We start from the raw sequence: 25,294 nt of genomic DNA, 5'->3' as shown, positions 1-25,294 counted from the left end.
TAGTTCTGAGCCTGTCTGGGCGGCTCGGGTAGCTGATTCATTGTCTGGCAAGGCTCTCTGCAGGGCCCGGCTGGCGGCCCAGCGGTAAAGCACTGTCGTTCCTCAGTTTGAAAAAGCACCTTGTTGGTTAGTGAAGAGAAGATCGAATCCTGCTTTGAAAACTGCAATGATGAGTGCACGGGTATTCCTTTATGATTTTTACCCGTAAAGAATAGATGGATCCTGGACGCTCCTTTGATAGCTTCACAGTGCTGATGAGTGATCATCTCTCTCCCCCAGAACCCGGCAGCTTCCATTTGGTACTCACCCCAGAAGATGCAGGTATTTAAATTTTAACTTAGTAAAGCAGCCTAACGCACATAAACCCAACCCACGTATAAACCTCCAACGTGCTTGTATTTGGTTCTGCCACCAAGCCACCCAAAATCCGCTTTCCCTGTACTTGCAAGCAGGGCAAAACAACGGTGTTTGGAAAGCAGGTCATCATTATTCTGAACCCAACTGGGCATATTTTTACTTTTATTTTTTTTCCCCTGTGCGAACTACTGTGAGTAAAATACAAAAGTCCAGTGTAAACTTTTTCAAGTCTTAAAGCAGTTTGCTTATTAGCAAGTAGTGGATTAATTATAACTGGCTTTATCTTTCACTCTTGCCTCAGGTGTTTTACAAGGAAACCACTTTTTTTTTAAGGTTTGAGAGAGAGCACGAGCACACGCGGAGCTAGGGAGGGTCAGCGGGAGGAAGACAGAGGATCTGAAGCGAGATCTGCTCACTAAGCAGAGAGCCCGATGCCAGTCTGGAACACACGAACTGTGAGATCATGACCTGAATGTAAGACGGATGCTTAACTAAGCCACCCAGGTACCCCCAGGGAAACCATTTATAATAGTTATCCTTTATTGGGCACAAATCATTGGTGGGGAGCCTTACTGCATTTTTTCAAATCCTCAGTGGCCCTAAGAGTTAGTATTGGAATTTTACAGATGAGAAAACCAAGGTTAAAAGAAGTTGTAATTTGTCCAGGTCATAGAGCTGCAAAGCAGCAGCACCAGGATTCAAGCCCACGTTTCACATAAAAGTCCTTGCTCATTTCACTAGACCAGCTATTTGTTATCACCTGTTCTCTTTTCATAACTAATTTCATTCCTCCTCTTTAGGTGAAACTGAAATTTGTGTAGCATATAGTTCCAAATGACATAAATATGCTAAATTCAGTATGAATCCACTGACAAACCAAGTTGATACAAGTTGATGTCGCCACTGTTATTTAAGGATGGGTAGTTACACAGAAGAAAATAGTAAAAAAAAAAAAAAAAAAACCAAAAAGGAAATAAAGTCAAATGAAGGGACTATATGAAGGATCAAGATGTGATCTCTTGTTTCTGCCTGGATACTCTGTTCTCCTTTGCCTGTGGATTCCTACATCTGCTAGACTCAGCACAGGATGTCAGCCTTCCATGACATGTTAGATGCCAATCCTCCCTTGCTTCAGCACCTTGGCCTTACGTCTAACACAACATTTGCCACACTATTTGTTCCCTTACTTTATAGCCACTGCTACACTCTAAGGGCACAGACTGTTATTAAGCTTTGTATTCCTCACCAAATATATCATGTTTGTTTAAGGAATATTTGGCAGGAGTTTGTAACATATCAGGCACAGAGCTGGGTCCTTCCAATGTTGAGACATAGTTGGTATTACCCCCATTTCATACATGAAAAAACAGAAGCTCTGAGAAATTAAAGAACCTATTCAAAGTCACACAGCTGGCAAAGAGGTGGCACCATCACAACTACTTCCAGGATGTATAGTGTCAAGGATGTGTTTGCAAGAACAGAGAAAAATCACATGCTTGTAAGTTATTTTTTTGCACCTTATAGCAAATGGTCTCCATTTACATAAATTCTGAAGGTGAACAATTTGTCTCATTTAAAATACTCAAGTTGGAATCTACCTGTTCTGACTTTCGAATAAAAGGCTGACAATAAAGGAAATTATTAAGTGTAATTCAAATGCTACTAAGCTAAGATTATTTAAATTATAGTACTGTAGTAGTACTGATAATAACTAGCAATCTTCTCAGATGCCACTCTAAGTACTTCACATGTATGGAGTTGATTTTTTATTCCAGCTATACAAAACTAGCAACTAAGAAAAATCTGCTAAGAGTGAATAGTCTCCATCACTATATAACCTTAATTCTTTAGCTTTGGCAGAGACCTGTTTACTAAATGGATACAGGGCCATAAAACCTCAGGAAAGACAAGCTGTAAGAATGCAGCCACAGGTATATCAAGTAACAGGAACATTCTTCCTTATCAGGATAAAGTGTTTATCAGTTTTCGAGCAAAGTAATCTTGAATGGAAAGAGACAGGAAAGGGCATGATTAAGTGATAGAAAATGGAAGAAAGAAAGGGAGAGGCTGACCATAATCTCGCAGTTGCAACACTATGACAAGTAAGGTATAAGCTATCTTACCAATGAGGTAGAAGGATATTTAATAGACCAAAGAATTTAAAATCCTAGGGAACTTGAATAATCAGCCACAGAAGAGACTGTTTGTTGTGGCTCATGCCACAAAAGGCCATCAACAAAGTAAGAAATAGTAAAATAAAGAGAGCAGTAGATGGTTTAATCTTGGTAGACAGCCTGTGCTACTTCTTGTCCAGCACCCTCCCCTCCTCAAAAAGTGAGGGTGGAATGGGTGGTGGTGGTAGAAAGGGGCATTCAGTCTCAAGGCTTTACTTTTTTTTTTTTTTTTTAATGTTTATTTATTTTTGAGACAGAGAGAGACAGAGCATGAACGGGGGAAGGTCAGAGAGAGAGGGAGACACAGAATCTGAAGCAGGCTCCAGGCTCTGAGCTGTCAGCACAGAGCCCGACGCGGGGCTCGAACTCACGGACCGTGAGATCATGACCTGAGCCAAAGTCGGACGCTTAACCGACTGAGCCACCCAGGTGCCCCTCAAGGCTTTACTTTTAAATCTGGTTCCAGATGACTCTCCACAGCATACATCACACCTTCCTTCATACTTGAAGGGAAAAATCCTTAAGAGTTCACCACATTTGGGTGTTAATTTTAGCATAAGCTTTTGTTCTTCTATAAGAAGTATCTCTCTGGATTCAAACCGCAGAAATGTCAATGAATGTTATTTCCATTGTGTAATCAGTTAAAAGTCACCTACAGATTGAAATTTGACATGATGCATTGATAGTTTAGGATCATTTTTCATCAGTCCCATGTTCTTGTAGTTGCTTTCAAATGTTACAGGTGATTACAGGATTTGAAGTATTCCATGAAAACAACATTCATGCTGGGATCATTAAACTCCATTTCTGATAAAGTCTTTTAGAAAGTTGGTTTTTAACTTTTGTCTTCAAGAGCTACTTTCTTCTTGCTGTTCTGACCAGTGACCTTTTTCCTGTGACAAGAAAATTAAAGAAAGTTGAATCTAACATTCTAGATATACGTACTGTCTAAAACTCTGCCAGTTTAATAAACGTTTCCTGAAGCCTACTGTATAATCAAGTACATGAGGCACTAGGAACACAAGGATGCATTAGATGTGGTTTTTGCCCTTTAGAAAACCACAACCCCCTAAGTAAGACAGAACATCACAGGAAACCACACTACAACATGGTATAAAAGACAGCCTGACTGTGGCCTAATAAGGGTTCACATTGATTAAGAGCTAGATACTGCTATAAGTGCTTCATATGTATCAACTCAGATAATCTCCCAAACTTATGAAAAAGATTCGATTATTACCCTTATTTTATGAGGCAAAGGGGTTAACTTGCTGATTATCACACACTGGTAATTAACGTTAAATATAACCCTGACTGTCTGATTTTAGAGTTTGATGAATCCCATCAATTAGGTGTTTAACAAAGAAAAAGGAAAAAAGTTTTGAGAAGATAACCAATGTTTTCATACTATAGTTTAGTAATGCAAAGCTCCTGGATGTATACTAACTCATTTAATCCTCAACCAACCTTGAATAGCAGAGTTGGCAATGATTTACATACTTATTTCCATCAGACATAGGGATAAGTGACTTGTCCAAAGTCACTAATACCCCAAGAACAGGTGGTATTAGAGACAGTTCTTCTGACTCCAAACCCAATTTTTCCCTCCACTATACCAGATTGAGTTTATAGGGACTAAAGTCAGGTCCACTAGGCAACAGGATTCAGGTTGATATGGAAAGCTGGGCCTGAAGATATGAACTTCAGAGTTATCAGCAAGGTGTGGGTAGGGTCATTAAAGGAACATCTAGTGTTGGGTCTAGGGTCATCTAGGGTCATTAAAGAAACAGCAAAAAGGTGAGCAAGGGTCAGATCAGGTGTTGTTTACATGCTCTATGAAGGATGGCTTTTAAATGTAAGGACAATGGAGACAGCCATAGCATTGTACATGGGGGGCTGCAATGACGAGATTTATACCAAGTGTCCTCAAAGTCTCAAAGCACAGCTTGAAGCTTTAACACCTCAAGTGTAAATGCTACAGACATAAAAAATCAACAAAGTATAATTCTTTAAAATACTGAAGTTTCTTATTAACATTCAACATAGCCAGCATCTTATACTCCAGTTGATTTCTGACTTTTGTTAAAACTTTCATCAGCTGCTGCTCAGTGCCTGAAGAGATTACATTTCTAATTCTTGCTTTAAGATCACTCAAAGAATAAGGTTCTGATGCATACACAACAGTTATGATACAGCCCACCACAAGAAAACGTCTAACAAGACAGGTTAGGTGACCAAGGTGGCCAAGCAGGGTGACTGTTTCTACCAATCCACTGGTTTAAGTGTTACCCAGAACTGCTGTCACAAAAAAATTTAAAAACGTATTAAGAATTAACAAAAATAAGTACAAACAAAATGTTTTAAGTTTTCAAATGACACTTTTGTAAGTTTGTAGCATTTATTTTTACCAAGTTATTAAAGCTTAAAACTTCACTAAAACTTTGGGACACTGTGTTCACTCTATATACTTGAACCAAACGTCACTTTCTCATAGTCAATACAAAATGTCAGGTAAGACTTAGAAGGAAAGTGCAATGCCAGTTTTCATGCCTGTCTCTTTTATATGGCCTAAATGTTACCTGTCCTTAAAGACAGTTCTACCTCCTTGAAGCTTTTTGTAATGACACCAATTCAAAATATTTCTCATCTCTAAACTTTTATTTAAAAATTATTCTCTAGGGGCGCCTGGGTGGCTCGGTCGGTTAAGCGTCAGACTTCGGCTCAGGTCATGATTTCATGGTCCGTGGGTTTGAGCCCCGTGTTGGGCTCTGTGCCGACAGCTCAGAGCCTGGAGCCTGTTTCAGATTCTGTGTCTCCCTCTCTCTGTGACCCTCCCCCATTCATGCTCTGTCTCTCTCTGTCTCAAAAATAAATAAACGTTAAAAAAAAATTTTTTTTAAATTATTCTCTAATTTTTTTCATGTATACTAATCTCCTTTCCCTAACTCTAGGAAAGGAGCCTCATTTTATAATCATTCATTTACGCAAGCACCTGGCAGGAGAAAAGGTACTTGGTAAATGCCTATATTTTATATATATTATATATTAACTGGTACCAGTAGAATTTGAAGTGTCATTTTCCTTCAATAGTGTAAAGAGTAGCATTGGTTAGCATGGTTTTGACTACCCCTATCAAAAGGTAGTCTTGTGTGTGCCAAAAAAAAATCAATGCTTTAACATCCTCATAAAACTCAGCTAAACCACTACAAATTTACCCAAAGCATACTTTTTAGAGGTGTTACAGTGTGCTTCAGCATAAGCCTAAGATCATACTGAAATCCTGCCTGAATAGGGAGCTTCAGGGACGACTCTATCAATGTGAGTCAATAGCCCTAACTGCCTCAGCAAAATGTCCTGGTGTAGGCTGTGTGGAGGTGGTGGGCAGTGCAATCCTAATTCAAAGTGAACTGAAATCATACTTTCAAAGATAGAAAAAACCTGATTATTAATATACAAATACAGAAAAATTCCAAGATTGAATCATCCAAGTTCCCAAATCACAGGCAACCTAAGATGTATTACTTTTATCACATTCTATATAACAGACTGAACCTATCAATTCTACCTCAAAAAATTTATCCTAAGGAAAAATAGCGCCTACTATATGACAGAGTCGAACAGCAACTTTTCTCATCATATACTTACTGTTTATTCTTAGCTTTTTCTAAGAAATATTTTGGAGTTGTACTAATGCTCTCCCTTTCCAATGGCTTCTTAATCATCTTTTTCTTTTGTTTGCTGAAAGTTACAAAGAGAGGAAAGAATTAAATTCAGTGGAACTTAATCAAAAATAGCTAAAGCTAAAACTGGTTTTGATTCTTGATCATAAAAATTCACTTTTTAATCTACTTACGGGTTTATGATGACACTGTATCCACTTTAAAATGCCAAATTACCTAATAGCATTTAGAGAGGTAACCCAAAGGGATGATAAATTCAATTTCTTAAAAAGCCACTGATTATGATTAAAATATGTCCTGTGTCACACTTATAGCCTGTGCCAACAAGCATTACAGTTTGATTTTGAGCAACTGTTTTCTATTAGTGCTATGAACTAAAATCAATTCTAAGCATATTTCGTCACTTACATTGAATAATTTTTTAAAAATCTGAATAATGTTTCATGAATGAAAAAACTGACAAGGGAAGAAGATATAACATTCACAGATATTAAAAAGGAATTAACTTTTATTTTAAAATTTCTAAAAGTAGTAGTATTGCTAGAACTGTAATTGTAAGAGTGTGAAAGCAAGAATGCATACAGAGAGAGAGAAAGAGAGGGAGAAGATCTAGGTAAATTCAAGACTGTACCTTGGTAGTTTTTGGAAACCTTTTATGTATTCTGGTACAGGACATCCGGCCTGCTGTATAACATTGGCAACACTGAAAAAGGAACCCATAAGCATAAATCTGTATAAACCCATAAAGCATTAAAGTGATGTTTATGCATTAAACCCTCTGTGCAACTCGAGAGGAACTAAAACTACACAAAAAAAACTAATGTAGTATAGTGTTCTGCTATAAATTACCACCAGATGTAATCACACTGAATTAGAACTATCTGCTGGACTGAAATCCATGTGACGATGAGGAATTTTATCTAGCAGCTATTTCTCCTCAACATTTATCAAGCCCTAAAAAGCTACTAAACCCGATCCTGGATGAGGCATGAACTAAAGAAGGCACAAGTTTCAATTTATTAGATACTAGTGCTTACTTGGCATTATCTTAGGCTTTTCACGTACATAATAACTTACGCAACATACACAACAACCCTTTACTAATGAAATACTATCATTATCCCCATTTCCCAGATGGAAAACTGAGAGGCATAGTTATGTTGATATGGAGGTCATCATATTCACATGCTTGGAGTTACTGAGGAGACTGTAGATCAATCTAGGCTGTTGGAATATACTGCTCTACACATGAACTTGTGAAAAGTCTGCTCAAAGTGAATCCAAGGCTGCCAGAGCCAAGGTTCAGAAGGCACAAATTGAACAGATCAAAGTACAAACTGCCTTTGGCCATAACTCATTTCTTAGAAATGTGAAGTGCTATCAATTATCGTGAGTCTAAATTCACTGTAGGCAGCTAAAATGTAGGAAACTCCGCTTTTATTTTAAAATCTATGATGATGGGCTAAATTAAGACCCAAGGTTCTAAAAGTATATCATATGTTACCCAGGCTTCAAGGGGCTGCAACTGAATAATATTGGAATATGTTACTAAAATAGTTTTTCCTAGGACTAAACATAAAATTCCATATGTCCCTAAGATTAAAGGGAAGGATGCACCATGGTTAAGGGATAATTTTGACTGGGATGACAAGACTCAGGGGTTAACTTTATTCACTAAACCAAAAACCTCACTATTAAATTATAAGTAATATTAACCAATGGCTATTGGGAGAATCCTGAGTCTGAAATTTAACAACGAACATTCCATTATGAGTACTTCCAAAATCTAATAATGGATAGGCAAAATCAAGGCCCTTTGATCATTTTTCCCTTGGTCATGGCTAAAATCTGGTTGACTAACACCATAACAGAATTTGGGACCTGACCATCTTGTAATTATCTGTTATTTGTGTGTGTATATACTTATGAAGTGATCTTTGCCATCTTATTACTAAGTTATTTTTCCTAATTTACCTTCTTAATAATGGCTTATCATCCTCAGTGAAAAATGTAACAGCTTTTCCTTTATGCCCTGCTCTTCCAGTTCGACCTAAGGAAAAAAAAAAAATCAGACCATAAAAACACTTTTCTGGGGAAAGAGAACTTCAAGATTTACATATAAGGCCCTGGCTTTTCACTAAAATGAGCACTAAAAAAATAAGCACATTAGAAGACAACAGGAGGCATTAAAATGAGTGGTGCCCAACGGTGGTGGCAGGGGTGGGGACAGGAGACACAACTCACCGATCCTGTGGATATATTCCACTGAGCTGGTTGGAAAGTCATAGTTGATCACCAAGTTCACACCTTTAAAATCAATCCCTCTGGCTAGCAAGGCTGTACAAATAAGAACCCAGATTTTTCCAGCTCTGAAGCTGTGGACTGTGTTATCTCTCTGTTTAATAAAACATGTGTTATATGTTTTAGTACCACTCTGGGAACAGAAAACAAGTACTTCATAAATTTCATGCCAATATTTTAAAATTTAGTCGTTCTTTATCATTTTCAAAGTACACATTTGGTTTTACCTGTTGCTGTGTTCTCTCAGCATGAATAACATCCACATTTATACCTTCATATATGAGCTCATGAAATAGTTCTTTAGCCCTTTCAATGGACTGAACAAAAACAAGAACGGGTGGGTTGAAACCCTAAAAGAAAGGCAAAAATCAGCACATATAACCCATAATCAAGAATAAAATCACAGTATCTCATATGATTTTAGTTCATAAAAGCACCAAATTCAATTCAATGCACTTTTTATTGCCAATTTCTCAGATCAGTGGTCTACACCTGCTTCCATCTTCTTCACCATCCATTCTCAGCTTGAACTCTTATTTCATCTTGCCAATTTCAATAATATCTAATTAATCCCCTTTACTCTTTTACAATGATAGATGCCCACTCCTTAAAACAATCATCTCTTGGCTTCTGTGCCTCAGAGATTTTTAAATTCTGCTAAAATGTATTAACTCTCTTTTTAATTCATTGTTTATCCTAATTGTGGGTATTCCTCCAAAGCTTAGTCTTTGGTTCTCCAGTCTCTCAATATAACCGCTATCTTATTATGTTAGACAGAATCTGTTATCAACTACCAGCTCTAACCAGATGTTTACATTTCTATCATCAAACCCCATGTCTCTTTCAAACCAGCTTTCTATATTTTCAACTGCTGTATTAGGGCTTAACCTTTTTTTTTAAAATTTTTTTTATTTTTTTAATTTTTAATTTTTTTAACGTTTATTTATTTTTGAGACAGAGAGAGACAGAGCATGAACAGGGGAGGGGCAGAGAGAGAGGGAGACACAGAATCTGAAACAGGCTCCAGGCTCTGAGCTGTCAGCACAGAGCCTGATGCGGGGTTCGAACTCACGGACCGTGAGATCATGACCTGAGCTGAAGTCGGATGCTTAACCGACCAAGCCACCCAGGCGCCCCAGGGCTTAACCTTTTTACTTTGGTTCACAAACTCCCCTTTTGGAATCTACCGAGGCTATGAAGCTTTCTAATAGGCAACCATGCATTCACACAAAATCTGACATATCATCAGAGGGTTTACAGACTTCCTAAGGATCAGACATGGCTAGAGATCCCTGATGTGTAATCTCTAGGTTGAGTATCCATGTGGAAAACCTTAAATTTCCTAGAGCCAAATGATATCTTTAAGAATATTGATGAAACTAATGCACAAGCATCATGTGCCAAGCACTATTGTAAGCGCTATATTTATATTAACTCATTAATACTAAAACTATTCCCTGAGGGAAATATTATTATTTCCATTTTATACATGACAAAGGCATGAGGCTAATTTGCCTAAAGCGAGAATTCCAGTCCAGGTAGTCTGGCTCCAAAGTTGAAGCTCTTCACCCCTTCTATAGTCACTGGGTACTTGCCAACACCTTTCCCTTTCATCCTCCAACTACTCTTAATTTTCCACCACTGAGGCTGTCACCCTCATTTCCCTCATTTATTTCCTCCTCATCTCTAAGCAGCCTAATTTAACAACGTACTAATTGGTTTCCTTACTTTTAGTCACTGTTTAAGTAATTTTCCTTAAAATTCATTTCCTTAAAATGTCTGGTGGTTTCTCTTAAGGTGACCCCTACTTTCCTGTCCAACTTGATCTTTAATTCTCACCTTAAACTCTTTGCCTTAGACAGGTGACCTCTTCATGAGTCTCCCAAACCCACTGTGTTCACGTGCACTGCTTAGACTTTGCTCTAGCTACTCCTCCAACCACTAACTTCCCCCACCCTTTTATCTCACAGATCCTTCAAGGCCCACAGTAGTAGCATTTCCTCCATAAGGCTATCCCCAACCAATTCAACTCTCCCTCTTGGCCCCAGGAAGACTACAGGGATGCTTAAGAAAAATGCTTTTATGGGGCGCCTGGGTGGCTCAGTCGGTTGAGCGTCCAACTTTCGCTCAAGTCAGGATCTCGCAGTTTGTGAGTTTAAGCCCCACATCGGGCTCTGTGGTGACGGCTCAGAGCCTGAAGCCTGTTTCAAATTCTGTGTCTCCTCCTCTCTCTGCGCCCCCATGCTCATGCTCTGTCTCTCTCTGCCTCTCAATAATAAATAAACGTTAGGAAAAAAAATTTTTTTTAAGAAAAACCCTTTTATGACACTTTATTGCAAACTATCTTACACAAGTATATTTCTTTTATCCCCTAAAAAAGAACAAATTCTAAGGGCAGGGCTTAGGATTTCTATTTGTTTTATTATTCCCTGCCCTGACCCCTCATAGTTAACTTTTTAACTATGGCTTCTACTCAATACTTACTGAAGGGATAAAAACAGAAAACTGTACTCAGTGTCCTACTCGTTCTACAGTGCTCCAGTTCTATGAGAAACCAGCAGAAGGATGGCGGGAGATGAAGGGAGCCAATACAGATGTGGAAGATGTGGAAAAAAGAGGCTTTCAGGGCAGGAGGTAGGTCTTTTCCTAGCCCACCCTGACCTGGAACAGAAAACTTAGCATATTCTAAGTGGTGAGCCTCCCAGCCTTGGGACAACAGTTGACCTAATGTGCTTACAAATTTACCACTGGATTACTAATATGATATAGGAATAGTGCTCAGCCTCCCACCAGTCATCTAAGTCTTGATGAGTTTCATCCAAATTCAAGAAGATAATCCAAATATACCTTTTTAACAAGTTCTCTCATGGCCAGAAGCTTCCCAGTCTCAGACCCAACAAAGAGAAGCTCTTGTTCCACAGTCTCTACTGCAGAATTCCTGAAAGGAAAACATACCTTGAAGATTGCAAGAACCAATTTTTGTTTCCCCACAGCCTGAATTCTAAATAAATGAAAAAAGTTACATATAACCCCCAAAGAATCAACCTTTCCATTGTCAATATAAGCATTTAATTATTTATACCTTAATCTGAAGACAAAATAAACCCTATACCCAAGGGGGGACTTGAACTCACAACCCCGAGATCAAGAGTCGCACAATCTTCCAACTGAGCCATCCAGGTGCCCCAAAGTTATTTTTAAATGTTTTATTCTAACTATAAATGTTATCTAAAGAAAATTTGGGGCACCTGGGTGGCTCAGTCAGTTAAGCGTCCAACTTTGGCTCAGGTCATGATATCATGATTCATGAGTTTGAGCCCCGCGTTGGGCTCTGTGCTGACAGCTCAGAGCCTGGAACCTGCTTCAGATTCTGTGTCTCCCTCTCTCTCTCTGCCCCTCCCCTGCTTGCACTCTGTCTCTCTCTCTCACTCAAAAATAAACAACCAATTGTCCATAATTCTACCATTTTAGAATAAATTTTGACATTTTTTTTGTAGTCTGGTCATAAATTTTCATGTATTTAATTACAAAAAAATTCTAAAAATAAAATTAATGGATCAAATAATTAGAACAATTTTAAGGTCGTTATTACTTGTCTGAGCTTTTTTTCTTAATGATTAGCAAGAGTTTTTGAGTAGACAGTTGGGGGGGAGGTATCTTAAGGCTTTATAAACATTGTAGGATGCTGTAGTACATTACACTATGTCATAACTATTTTTTCCCTTCTGTTGTCTGCCTTTATATTTATGGTGAATTTGTTCTGCTTTCTTTTTTTTTCTCAAGTTTACTTATTTTGAGAGAGAAAGAGTTATTTTGTGCAAGAGTGGGGGAGGGGCAAAGAGAGAGGGAGACCAAGAATCCCAAGCAGGCTCTGGGCAGTCACTGCACAGCCCAATGCCGGGCTTGAACTACAAACTGCGAGATCATGACCTGAGCTGAAACCAAGAGCCGGACGTTCAACTGACAGAGCCACCCAGGTGCCCCTACTTTCTTTTTATATAACAGAAGTTTTAAGTTTAAAGTAGGCAGGGTATTTTTTATTGTCCCATTTGGCTTTTTTTTTTTTTTTTTTTTTACTTAATATGGTATTATAAAGAACTTTTTCATAATAATTTTCATACTTATCATTTCTTAGGTTGCACAATATTCTATCAAGTGGCTATAATTTCCTACAACTTTTTTCTACTAGTGCACATTCACTTAGCATAAAATGCTCCCCCAAGTATTTTTTTAAAGGAATTATAAATCAAGGGGCTTGGTAATATCAGCTTTCTCCTCTGTCGTCCTACTTAATTAAGCCATCCAAGAAACTAAATCCCCTGGGTGGCTACAGAACTCAGGTCATGCTTTGTGGATGGGAAAAATCAACTGAATGACAGAAATACTAACATGACAACTTGAGAATCTCCCCTTGGATTATTCTAAAATAGAAAATGCTCAATCAATCTTGACTTTAAAGAATTCAGTAAAACTTTCCCTGTTATTAATCTAAGGCCAAACAACCTATCTCCTTGAATCTAAAAAAGAAAAGACTTGTATTAAAAAAACAAAAATCAGTGGATAACACAGAAGAACAATTACCTTGCTCCAATGGATACAGTGATGACATTGTCCAGGTTGAGTTTGCACCACTGCTCCACATCATATGCAAAAGTCGCACTGAACATAGCTCTTCTGACCTTATGGGATGTGCAGGCCAGGAAAATGGAAGCCAGCTGGTCTCTGAACCCAGTTTTGCCATCTTCAAACAGTTTGTCTGATTCATCTACCACCAGCCACTCAACACTAAGAAATAACAACACAATTTGTGGGTATTGAACTGGAAGATCTAAGACGCTTCACTAAATTGTGGGGACACAAGAAGTCAAACCATTATGCTCCTTCTCAGATCCACACATCATACCAGAAAAAGGTAAAAACAAGATAAACATAAAGTAGTGTTCTATTCTGTTAGCCTCAAAGAAAGGAGGTCCCAATAGCAACAACAGAGCTTCACATAGACCTTATAAACTCCATCACCACTGCTGAAAGCTATGAAAACATCTAAGGGAATTCTGTACTAACTGCTTATCAGAATCTATAACTTTCTTCTAGACCAGACAGTTATTTTCCTGTGTTTAATAAAAACCATTGTTCTCAGCACAAACACTGACTAGAAGTTGGTAGATTGCAAGCTCCAAAAGGCAATAATACAAGCAATCAAGGACAAAATATAATCAACCAAGTGAAAATACACATAAGAGAGATTAAAATGTTATCTGTACCTTGTTAAATCTATTCCTGGAGGATCCTGCTTTAATAAGTAGATTAGTCGATTTGGAGTAGTCACAAGAATATCTATAGGAGAAACAAATAGTACAGATTGTAAAAGCAAGATCCATCTCCCTCAAACTAGGGAATTAAGTCTCCTGAATTTCAGTGAATAACCTGAAGAGGGGAGAGGAGGGGGAGGTTATACTCGCTATCTTACTACACCAACACAAGTTCTTTCTTATTTGTAAACTAACATATATATTTTTTTAATCCATGATAGCACAAATTATGCTTACTCTCCTTTTATATTTGATCTGCCTACTCAACTTCTAAGAAGCAGGAACACTATAATCCAACAGTGTTATTTTCAAATACTTCATTTTGTTTTTCAGAAAAATCCTTTCTTTAAATGAAATTTTACTTAGAAGCTCAAGATGAGAGACAGGTAAAAGCTGGTTTTCTGACTGATACAAGGGTAGGGATGTGAGCCATTCTTACCTGCAGAGTATTTCCATGGCAGATTAAAAATCAATAGTATAAGGCAGGGTTTCTCAGCCTTAGCACTACTGACATTATGGTCCAGATAATGTTTTGTTGTAGGGGACAGTCTTGTGCATTGCAAGATGTTTAACAGCATCCCTGGCCTCTACCTACCACAGGTCAGTAGCACCCCAGTTCTGACAACTTAAAGTGTCTCCAGATATTGCCAAATGTCCCTGGGGTGGAAGGTGGGTGGGGGCAAAATTGCCTCTGGTTGAGAATCACTGGTATATATTTATATAACTACTGAGTGGGAACGGGGAGATCTCTTTTAGCTTCTCTAAAAACCAAACTGATTGTGTGCATGCCTACATTTTTAAGAACTCTTAGGTGACAGAATATCTGTAATTTGCAAGTCCCTTGCATGCTCTACAGCTCAAACACGAATCCCTTACCAAACTTCTTAGATGATTTAGGTCCAAATTTCTTGGCTGCCACTGCTGCTTTGTGTATCATGTGTATCCTGAATCCTGTTCCCTCAGAGATTTTTACTAACTCTCGGTGAATCTAAAATGGAAAATGATAAAAACATTAGCTGCTAAGATACTTAAATGAGATGTATTGTCTTGTTTACATTATTAAAATAAATCTATTACCAACCCATGAATAAGTTATTTATTTATCTTAAAGTTTTATTTATTTAAGTAAACCCTATACTCAATGTGGGAAATTAAACCCATAATAACATGTACATTAACCTGGAATCTCGGCATTTTCTAATCTGCTATGTACTGTTTTTAGAACGTAGTGCTATTATAAAATTATTTCATGCTTGGCATGTATTTTCTATTAAGCACATTGGAAGGGTAGAACAGGTCACTGTATGTTTTTTTTTTTCCTCTCAAAACCTGAGATGAGGTTTCATTCATCTAGGTGAGAAAAATACATTTTAGAGAGGAACTATATATTACCGTAGCCTAAGCTTAAAAGGTCTTAGAGCATTTACCAAAGAATCATTAATGTTAAAATCGTTGTTTTAGAACATCATAAAAAGACAAAAAACTTGCCCATGAACAGTAAGATACAGAATAGAGTGCCTGTACAGAATAGAGTGCCTGTACAGAATACTTGCCCATGCCAAAAAACAAGAACCTTACTCTTTTTGAGATCTTTTTATTACCCTCATAAAAGAAATGACTGAAGCAAACACCAAACCCATCCTCTTTCAAAGCTACAAGTCATACCTGGTTGGCAAGTTCTCGTGTTGGTGATATAATCAGGGCTCTGAAGCCTTTATTTGTGGGTTGTTTTAGTTGCATCAAAATGGGAATGCTAAAAGCCAAAGTCTTTCCAGATCCAGTAGGAGCAGAAGCCAGAAGTTCTCGACCCTAAAAACAAGGCATATTACATATAAGTACATAAACTTTTCAGAGCGTGGTTAAGTAATGCAACCAGCCACAGAAATAATAAAATAATCATAATGAATGCAGTCATTCATATTCCCACTGCTAATCTAACTTTTTCCCACATTTGCTTTTCTAACATCACCCACCAGTGCCCCAGTGGAGTTTCTGAGCATTGCCACCAAATTCCATTTGAACTGGGTAAAGAATATGGATAACTAAAATCCAAAGATAATTCAAAATCTCAAGTATTTCCATTACTTCAATTTTTCTTTTGCACTAAACTCTTATCAAAGCAAAATTCTAAAATCAACTTTTCCCCCCAATATCAGTATTGCTCAATCCCTAGGGAAGATGGGTTTTTTTTTTTTTTTAAGTTTATTTATTTATTTTAAGAGAGAGCGAATTAGCAAGTGAATGTGGGGGGAGAGGCAGAGAGAGAATCCTAATCAGGCTCCATGCCATCAGCACAGAGCTCAACTCGTGGCTTGATCTCATGAACCATGAAATCATGACCTGACCTGAAAATTAAGAGCCAGACACTTAACCAGCTGAGCCACCCAGACGCCCCTCCATAGCGAAGGTTTTAATAAATAACAGAATGGCTGAAGGTAATAAATAAAAACTGGCAATATCCTGAGTGACAGTAATTTATGTGACAGTCTTCAAAGAGTCACTATGATTTTAAAGCTTTAAGTTGCAACAGAAATAATCTTAAATGAAAATTAGAAGCACATTTACCATAATGTGAGTCAACATCATTCAAAAGTACTCTCACTTCAGTTCCCAAAGAAAACAGAAAGGACAAGTATGGATGAAAAGGTAACACATATCTTTTGGCTACCAGAACCAAAGGCCATCTTGGCTACATGCAGGGGGAAAAGTCAGCTCTCGTTAGTACAAAAAGAAACCTCAGAAAAATTTCATTTCCAAAACTCTTAAATTAATCCATACCTCTATCAACCAGTAGATAAACAAATTGTGGTATTTTCAAACAACAGAATTCTACTCACAAATTACTGATCAATGCAACATGGATAAATCTCAAAAACAATCTATGCAGAGTGAAAGAAACCGAGATAAAAAAATAAAAATAAATAATGGACGATACCACTTATATGACATTCTAGAAGAGGCAAAACTAATATACATGCAATAGAAACTAGAACAGTGGTTACCTCTGGGCAGGAGTGAGGACTGAATGGAAAGGGCACAGAATTTTCTGGAGCAACAGAAATGTTACACATCCCCACTGGGGTGACAGTTACATAGGGTATGCCTTGTTGGAATTCACTGAACTGTGAACTTACAATGTATGCATTTTAATATATAAAGTATACTTCAATAGCAAAAAGTATTGGGAAAAAAAAAGTCAGGCTGTACAAGAATTCTATATTTCAGAAATAGTTCCTGGGAATTATAAATTAATCAGGGATGAATAAACAGAACAGTCCTTATCCTCAGAGGGTTTACACTCTAGACAAATGCAAAAGGTAGACATAATTAGTATAAACATAGAGTAAAGTGTAAGATAAATGTGGTAAGAAAAAGAACACACTGAATACCTTGGAGAACTGGTGGTAGAGGAAACAGGGTTGGTAAAAGAAAAAGATCACATCGAATTATAGTGATATGGTGGCACAGACATTTGAGATGGACCTTAAAAGTAAAGGGAGGATTTCAACAGGGGGAGATAAGGTAGAAAGGAAAACTTCAAATATGGAAGAGAATGAGCTAATACACAGAGGAAGGAATGTTAGAGGCATCACAGACCTTCATACTCACATGCAGCATAACTGGAATGGCTTGCATTTGGATTGGTGTAGGCATCTGGAAGCCTGCATCTAGAATGTTCTGAAGTAGTCGAGAATTGATTTTATATTCCTGGTCAAGTTGCTGAAATGTAGCAATTGGGTCAGGAAGATCAGTTCCTTGGACATGAATTTTGTGTTTATTCCGGAAGAAGTTTATCTGAAAAGTGAAAGAAAGGGGTCACCATAACTATGGTCATATACTTTATAAGATGTTATAAAGCAACAGTAACAGTTTCCAGGATAAGCTTTAGTAATATGAAACTTTTTGGTGAAATTCCAAGCACTAAAACATACAGATACTAGATATATTTCATGCTCTTTCATAGACAGAAGACCTTCATAACAATAAAACCCATCCATCCACTTTCTTCATATTAATGTGTCAATACCATGAGTAATGTGTTATTCATATTAATATGCTACCATGATAATTATTAACTTGTAATTTTATATAAGCTTCTAGAAGGCAGAAATTGAATCCATCTAGTATTTTTCTTTATATGCCACTTAACCACACAAGTGCCAATGCTTTTTGATGATTTACTCTAAACTCTACTTATTAAAACTGAGGACCAAAAACAGAGTCTAGAGTGTTGATTTGGTTTATTTTCCATTCTCTGATAGAGAGCCAAATTCTGGATTCTGGGTTCCTGAAGTGAGCTGAACAATATTCTCCATCTGTAACATGGCAGGCGTGCAACAGACATGACAATGGTATATTTGTTGTTTTTTCTGTATTCTACTCCCCCTAGTCCCAAGGTATAAAATAGGTTTCTTAAGATTTCTAACTCTCAAATCCCTGTCAGAGGAAATCTTTCTAAACCAGCTTAACAAAGATTAGAAAGGGGGAAAATTTTGTTTATCAAAGGGGATATGAAATTTAAAAAGATTCATTCCAAATACATTATCAATCTTGAAATTTGAACAGGTCAAGAAATTACATAGTATGTAGTATATGAATATAGTATACTATATAAGAATAGTGTGTATGTGTGTATACACACATACTGTATTCACTTTTACCAACAGAACACTCCAAGGACAAGGGAAAATTCACTATGTCAGAAGATCAACTGGGGCTAAGACATTTTTCTAACCTTTTCTTTTCTGAGATTCTCCAACTTCCCTGAAGTTAGTTTATTTTCTCTTTTAATTTTTTTATCTTCAATTTTTGCTTCCACAGATGATATCCACTGTATAGAACCTTCTTCTTGAGAAGTAATTTCTAAAATATATATCAAAAAATTAAAAGATTTTAAATGCAACATCCTTTTTTTTTCTTAATGTTTATTTATTTTTGAGAGAGAGAGAGAGAGAGAGAGAGAGTGAACATGAGCAGGGAAGGGCAGAGAGAGAGAGGGAGACAGAGGATCCAAAGCAGGCTCCAGGCTCTGAGCTGTCAGCACAGAGACCAATGTGAGGCTAGAACCCATGAACTGTGATATCATGACCTGAGTCGAAGTCAGATGCTTAACCAACTGAGCCACCTAGGCACCCCTTAAGTGCAACATTCTTGACTGTAGCAAACAGGCCATAGCTTCACACTAAACAAAAGTAAAGCACTAGCTAATACAACTAGAGAAAAGAAAGTAATAAGAGGTATAAAAATTGGAAACGGAGAGGCAAGTTCTCTGTTGGTAAAATCAGAGCTCTGAAGTTATTTCAGCTGTGTCATATGTAGATGACTGTATACTTGAAAACAAGAGATCAAATTGAAAATACTTAAATAACAGATTCCAGGGGCGCCTCTGTGGCTCAGTCAGTTAAGTGTCTGACTTTTGATATCAGCCCAAGTCATGATCTCATGGTCCCTGAGATTGAGCCCCACATGGGGCTCTGCATTGACAACTTGGAGCCTGCTTGGGATTCTCTCCCCGCCCCCCTCTCTGACCCTCCCCCTCTTGCTCTGTCTCCAAATAAATAAAAACATTTAAAAAAATTTAAGAGAGATTTCAATGAGACAACCAGTTTTTCTGTATGTAACCAGTTAGAAAATAAATACTATGAAAGAAAATATTTCATATGAAAATATGAAAGAAAATATAATAGCAATGAACACACAGCATAGTAAGGACTACTGTAATATAAAGATAGCAATTCTCACTATAACTAAAATTAGTTTAATGAAAAGTCATGACAGGATTGTTTTGGAAACCAGACTAGCTGACTTTAAAATTCATGTGGCAGACACCTGGGTGGCTCAGTCAGTTGAGTGTCTGACTTTTGCTCAGATCATGATCTCATGATTCATGAGTTCGAGCCCTGTGTCGGGCTCTGTGCTGACAGCTCAGAGCCTGGAGTCTGCTTCGGATTCTGTGTCTCCCTCGCTCTCTCTGCCCCTCCCCAGCTTGAGCTCTCTCTGCCTCTCAAAAATAAACGTAAAAAAAAAAATAAAGTTCACATGGCAAAATAAATATGTAAGAATAACCTTAAAAATTCTAAGAAGAACAACAAGCAAGACCACTTCTGATATTTCTTTTAAAATTTTTTCACTTCACTGAGGCACAACTGACATACAATAAGTTGCATTTATTTGAGGTATAAATTTGAGAGGCGCCTGGGTAGCTTAGTCGGTTGAATGTCCGACTCTTGATTTCTGCTCAGATCATGATCTCATGGTTCATGGGTTTGAGCCCTGTGTTGGGCTCTGTGCTGACAGTGCAGAGCCTGCTTGGGATTTTCTCTCCCTCTCTCACTGCCCCTAGCCTTCTTGCACGCTCATTCTCTCTCTCAAAAATAGATAAATTACATTAAAAAAAGAGTATAAATTTGAGGAATTTTAACATATGTATACACCTGTTAAATCATCACCCCATTCAAGCTATACCCATCACCACCCCAAATTTCCTTGTGGCCCCTTTTAATGCACTGCTCTATCCCTAAGCAACCACATATCTGCTTTCTCACTAGAGATAATTTGCTTTTTCTGGAATTTTATATAAATGGAATCATGTAGTATATGCTCAATTTAGTCTGGCTTCTTTCACTCAGAATAGTTATTTTGAGATTCATCCATGTTGAGCATGTATCAATAGTTAACTTTTTTACTTATACGTAGCATTCCATTGTATGGATACACAAATTGTTTATCCTTCACCTATTGAAGGACATTTGGGTCATTTCCAGTTTTTAGCTACTGAAAATAAAGCTGCTATGAACATGCGTGTACAAGTCTTCGTGAGGACATAGGCTTTCCTTTCTCTTAGGTAAATTCTTGGAGTGAAATACGTGCATCATATGGTAGGTGTATGTCTAACTTTTTTTTTTTAAATTCCTTTGTCAATTTCTACCCAAAAAGCCTACTGGAATTTTAACTGAGTTTGTTTTACATTGATTCTACATTATCATTTTAGGGAGAAAATATTTAGTTGAACAATCAAAGCATGATATGCCATGGGGCACCCAGGTGCCTCAGTCAGTTGAGCGTCTGACTCTTGATTTTGGCTCAGGTCATGATCTTAAGGTAGTAGGATTGAGACTGACTACCTCTGTCCCTCTTCCACACATGTGTGCATGTGCTTTCTCTCTTTCTCAAACAAAAACAAAAACAAAAACATGGTGTGCCACACCACTCTGTACTATGCCACATATGTGCTAAGTTATATTTCTGGTTGCTTAACATTTGAATCCTTTTCCCAAATTTGTGGCTGGTCATTTTTTTTTTTTTCTTTTAACTAATGTTGGTGGAAGGCTTTGCAGCCAGGGAAGTAAAATGACTTTTATTGTAACACTGTAACAGCAAAACTGTGGAAACAAAGTAAATGTCCTTATACAAGGACTTGTCAAGTCAATTATGTAATAACATCCCTACACTGTGTAATGGCATACCCTATACTATGATTCAATGAACACAGCAGTGGACTTCCTGTTGATACAATGTTTCTGGTGGACAATTCCAAAATACCTAAATTTAAATCTATTTGTTAATCTATTTGAAATTAACAATAGATTAACAAATTTGTTAATCTATTTGAAATTCCACTTCTTTTTCTTTTAATGTTTATTTATTTTGAGTTTGAGAGAGAGAGAGAGAGACAGAGAGAAAGAGAAAGAGATCGCCAGTGCATACAAGCAGGGGAGGGGCTGGGGGAGAGAATTCCAAGCAGGCTCTACACTCAGCACAGAGCCTAACAGCTCAACGTGGGGCTCCATCTCAGGAACATGAGATCATGACCTGAGTCAAAATCAAGAGTCAAACGCTTAACCAACTGAGCCACCCAGGTGCCCCTGAAATTTCTTTTCTAAGAATTTATCAGATATAACCCCCACATACACACAAAGATAAGTGGAATGGCATTTATTGCCAACACGATAATAGCAAAAGTGAGGCAACAAACTAAATGTCCATCACAAAGGAATTTGTTAAATTGATTATGGAATGTACAATGGGATACTATTTTGTTAAAATGAGAAAGGCAGTGCAATTCCTACTGGTTGCAAACAATCTCCAAAATATGTTGTTGTTGTTTTAACAAAGTGTAGGAGGAGGAAGGGTTCAGAATAGAGTAACATATACAGTATGCTATTATTCAGGTAATAAAAGGAAGTATAATTATAATGAATATATATCTTTTCAAAAATACATAAGAAAATGATTAATAGTGGTTGCCTCTGGAGAAATAGGGGACTAAAAATAGTGAGAAGAATGAGAAGATTTACTTCTAAACACTGTGTAACTTTTAAAAACCATGTATAAGGATTTTATTGAAAAAGGTAAATAGCTAGGAAACTTAACAGCTATAATGAAGAAGATACAGTACAGAAAAAAAAAAAAAACCCAAACCTATGAAAAATAGGCAAAGAGTAAGAACAGATGGTTCACAAATGTTGAAATGTAAATATCCACTAAAGCATAAAAAAATGCTCAACCTCATCAGTTATCAAGAAAATATAAACAAAAAAAGTTTCATTCATTAGATTGACAAAGAATTTAAGACCAGTAGTATCCAGCATTGATAAGGGTGTGGGAAGTCATTTTTCAGTATATGTTTAGAGAAAGAAGTGAGCATACTCTTTCAGCCAGTGATTCTACTTTTGGGATGCTAATTACAGAAATAACAGGACCTATGGAGCACCTGGGTAGCTCAGTCCTTTGAGGACTTTTGATTTTGGCTCAGGTCATGATCTCTAGGTTCGTTAATTCAAGCCCCAAGTCAGGCTCTGCACTGACAGCTGACAGTGTGGAGCCTGCTTGGGATTCTCTCTCCCTCTGTCTCTGCCCCTCCCCACCCTCAAAAATAAGTAAATAAACATTTATTTAAATTTTTACTTAAAAAAAAAAAAAAGAAATAACAGGACAAAAGGATATATGTACAAGTTTTTTTTTTTGTTTTTTTTTGTTTTTTTTTTTTGAGAGAGAAAGAGAGTGTGAGTGAGCAGGGGGAAAGGGGCAGAGAGAGAAAGAATCTTAAGCAGGCTCCACACTCAGTGCGGAGTCCAACTTGGAGCTCAATCCCACAACCCCGGGATTATAATCTCAGCCCGAAATCAAGAGTCGGAGGCTCAACCAATGAACCACAAATATCTAAGGCCCTCCACAAATATCTTTACTGTAACAATATCTGTAATGGGAAATACCTGGAAACAACCTGAATGCCATTAACTAATGGAATGACAGTATATTATCTGACCTTAAGCCTGTATTAATATTTTTGTAACTGAAAAAAAATAATAAAGAAGGAAAAAAAGAAACCAAGAACTAACCTGAAGTCATCATCTTCCTCTTTTTTTTGTTCTGCTCCCTCTTCCTTTCAGTTAGGCTTTCTTTTTTCTCTTCATCTTGAAGCTCCTGATGAGTTCTTGATGCTCCAAACTCACCTGGGACAGACTTCTTGTTTCCAAAGAAGTCCAGTCCCTGCAGCACCTCTGAAGAATCAAAGTCATATTTCCTTTTTCCTACCTAAAACCCAAAAAATTTAAAAAGCAATCTACCGACTGACATTGCTTTCACCCAAGCAGTATTGGCAAGTAAGGATGTGGGTATAATAACTCACCATCTTTTTTTACCCTTTCACCAAGGGTGAAAGGTGTTTGTTGAACTGACAAGTGTGTTTTGGGCAAACAGAACACAAGATGACAACTTTCCTGACCTTTTAACAGTAATAACAATCATAATAGCAGTTAACACATATATGCTTATCAGCATAACATCTATATGTTGTCAGGCAGATTTCTAAGCATGTTTGTATATATTAAATTACCTCAGCCTTCAACAACGGTAAGAGATAAACAGCGATATTACCAATGAAAAAATTCTCGGCATTTGGAGGTCAAACAACTTGACCAAGGTCTCAAAAGTATTTGGACCCCAAAAATCTGTCTCGAGTTCAGACTCTTAACTAACACCATACTGCCAGAGAAAGGTGAAACACACGTGTCGCCCAATGACAAGGTTGATACTTAAGATTTTCCATAATCGGGCCCCAACTAACTTCTCCTGGCTTATCATTCACCCGCCACTTCCCTATGTAAGATTCCCCATTTCTAAATCACTCTTCTCATAGGTAACTTTACACGCCATGAGGGTGTGGGAATAAAAAGACCCATGCCCACTAAAGCTATACGCACGGCAAGCCAACCTGGGTAGACTACAGTGAAAGAAACTGTTCTCTTCATTTTGGGTTAATTCTGTTTTTGAAATCCCTTTCCACCAGTTTTGGAGAAATAGCTACTTTTGAAAGGATTCTAATTGTGCTTTGAATACACTAGAAACCGATGAGGGGGCAAGGGTTTCCGTGCCAGGCCCACCTAAGACTATAAAAGAGGAGTAAGAGTTCACTCGGAAGGCAGGACTTGACCGCATAGGTCTGCGCTCGAACCCAACGCAAAAAGAAGGGAAATGCCTCACGACCAGGCCACGGCCTCCGCGCGCCGGCTCTACCAGTAGCCAGATCATTTTCGGGCTCCTGCGCCTTCTCTGTTACTCAGACTTGCTGCTCTGCGCACAGTACCTGGAATCGCGCCGCGTCCGCCGAGAAACGTCTCACGTCGAATTTGGCCCCCATGCCAAGCCGGCGAAAGAGATCGTGAGCATCCATTTTTACCCAGACAGCTCCGCGACCGCAGGGCGCCTGCGCAGAGAACTTCTCCTAGAAAGTCTGGGGCCCGAGCCTTGGGCGGAAGTGGTTGCGGGGGGGCGGGGAGGAGGGGGCGGAGCCTGGCGATTCTGAGAGGCTGGATTGTATAGCCTGTCTTTGTTTGTTGATTAAAAAAATTATTTATCAAGATGCTCTTATGCCGGGCACTGTTCTAGACTTTTATGGATAGTTTGGTGAACGACACCTTAAGATTCCCCACCTCAGGAAACTTACATATAAGTGGAGACAAAATTGTTAACTAAGCAAGATAATTTCGAAAGTGAAAAGCGCTGTGAATGAAACAAGTAACAGTGTAATTGATAGAGAAAGGCACCGGGAGCAACTTCTAGGCAAATTAGTCAGGTTCATTCTGAAGAAGTGATATTTGAGCTAAGAGAAGGCAGTCTTTCCCAGATCCGGGAACAGCATTCCAGGTAGAGGAAACATGTATTTGAAGAAGGGGGGAAAAAGGTTTGAAACATTGAGGAAATAGAAAGGTCAGGGTGACTGGAGCCAAGCTGCAATGAGGAAGTGTAGTACAGATAAGGTTGGAGGGACAAATAGAAACCAGATCTCATTGAGTCGTATAAGGAGGTCATAGTAAGGAGTTTGGATTTTAATCTAAACTTGCTGTGAAGGTATTATTTAATAATAATAATAATAATTATTATTATTATTTTTTGCTGCGAGAACATGATTTAGCATACATTATATTTATTTTCTTCATTGTATTTGTACTGTACAAAATTATTCACT

General features: G+C 37.8%; 1 protein-coding gene across 2 annotated transcripts; it reads right to left on the bottom strand.

Moving 5' to 3' along the window:
- Nucleotides 1-691: 691 nt before the first annotated feature.
- Nucleotides 692-24,568, bottom strand: DDX52 (DExD-box helicase 52). 2 transcript variants are annotated; one of them, XM_015078469.3, is made up of 15 exons: nt 24,413-24,568; nt 23,166-23,361; nt 18,560-18,687; nt 17,434-17,619; nt 15,490-15,633; nt 14,701-14,812; nt 13,777-13,849; nt 13,094-13,297; nt 11,360-11,450; nt 8,740-8,862; nt 8,456-8,606; nt 8,186-8,261; nt 6,843-6,914; nt 6,177-6,269; nt 692-3,424 (listed from the first exon to the last, which is right to left on the bottom strand). In XM_015078469.3, the coding sequence occupies exons 1-15, from the start codon at nt 24,497-24,499 to the stop codon at nt 3,367-3,369; spliced, it is 1,794 nt and encodes a 597-aa protein (XP_014933955.1). In that variant the 5' UTR covers nt 24,500-24,568; the 3' UTR covers nt 692-3,366. The 2 variants fall into 2 exon arrangements, with proteins under 2 accessions (XP_014933955.1, XP_014933956.1); XM_015078470.3 differs by having other exon boundaries at nt 23,166-23,327; nt 24,413-24,543.
- Nucleotides 24,569-25,294: the final 726 nt, after the last annotated feature.

The sequence above is a fragment of the Acinonyx jubatus genome, chromosome E1 (assembly GCF_027475565.1).
Source record: "Acinonyx jubatus isolate Ajub_Pintada_27869175 chromosome E1, VMU_Ajub_asm_v1.0, whole genome shotgun sequence".
NCBI classification, from domain to species: domain Eukaryota; kingdom Metazoa; phylum Chordata; class Mammalia; order Carnivora; family Felidae; genus Acinonyx; species Acinonyx jubatus.
Note: the sequence above shows the minus strand (reverse complement) of the source record. Positions and strands in the feature narration are given on the sequence as shown.

Excerpts from the sequence above, each read along its gene's own strand:
- DDX52 (XM_015078469.3), bottom strand. The coding sequence starts at position 24,499 with ATGGATGCTCACGATCTCTTTCGCCGGCTTGGCATGGGGGCCAAATTC. Across the intron at positions 23,362-24,412 it reads CGGACGCGGCGCGATTCCAG|GTAGGAAAAAGGAAATATGA; the intron begins GTACTGTGCGCA and ends TTTGGGTTTTAG. Across the intron at positions 3,425-6,176 it reads GAAAAAGCTAAGAATAAACA|GAAAAAGGTCACTGGTCAGA; the intron begins GTAAGTATATGA and ends TTCTTGTCACAG.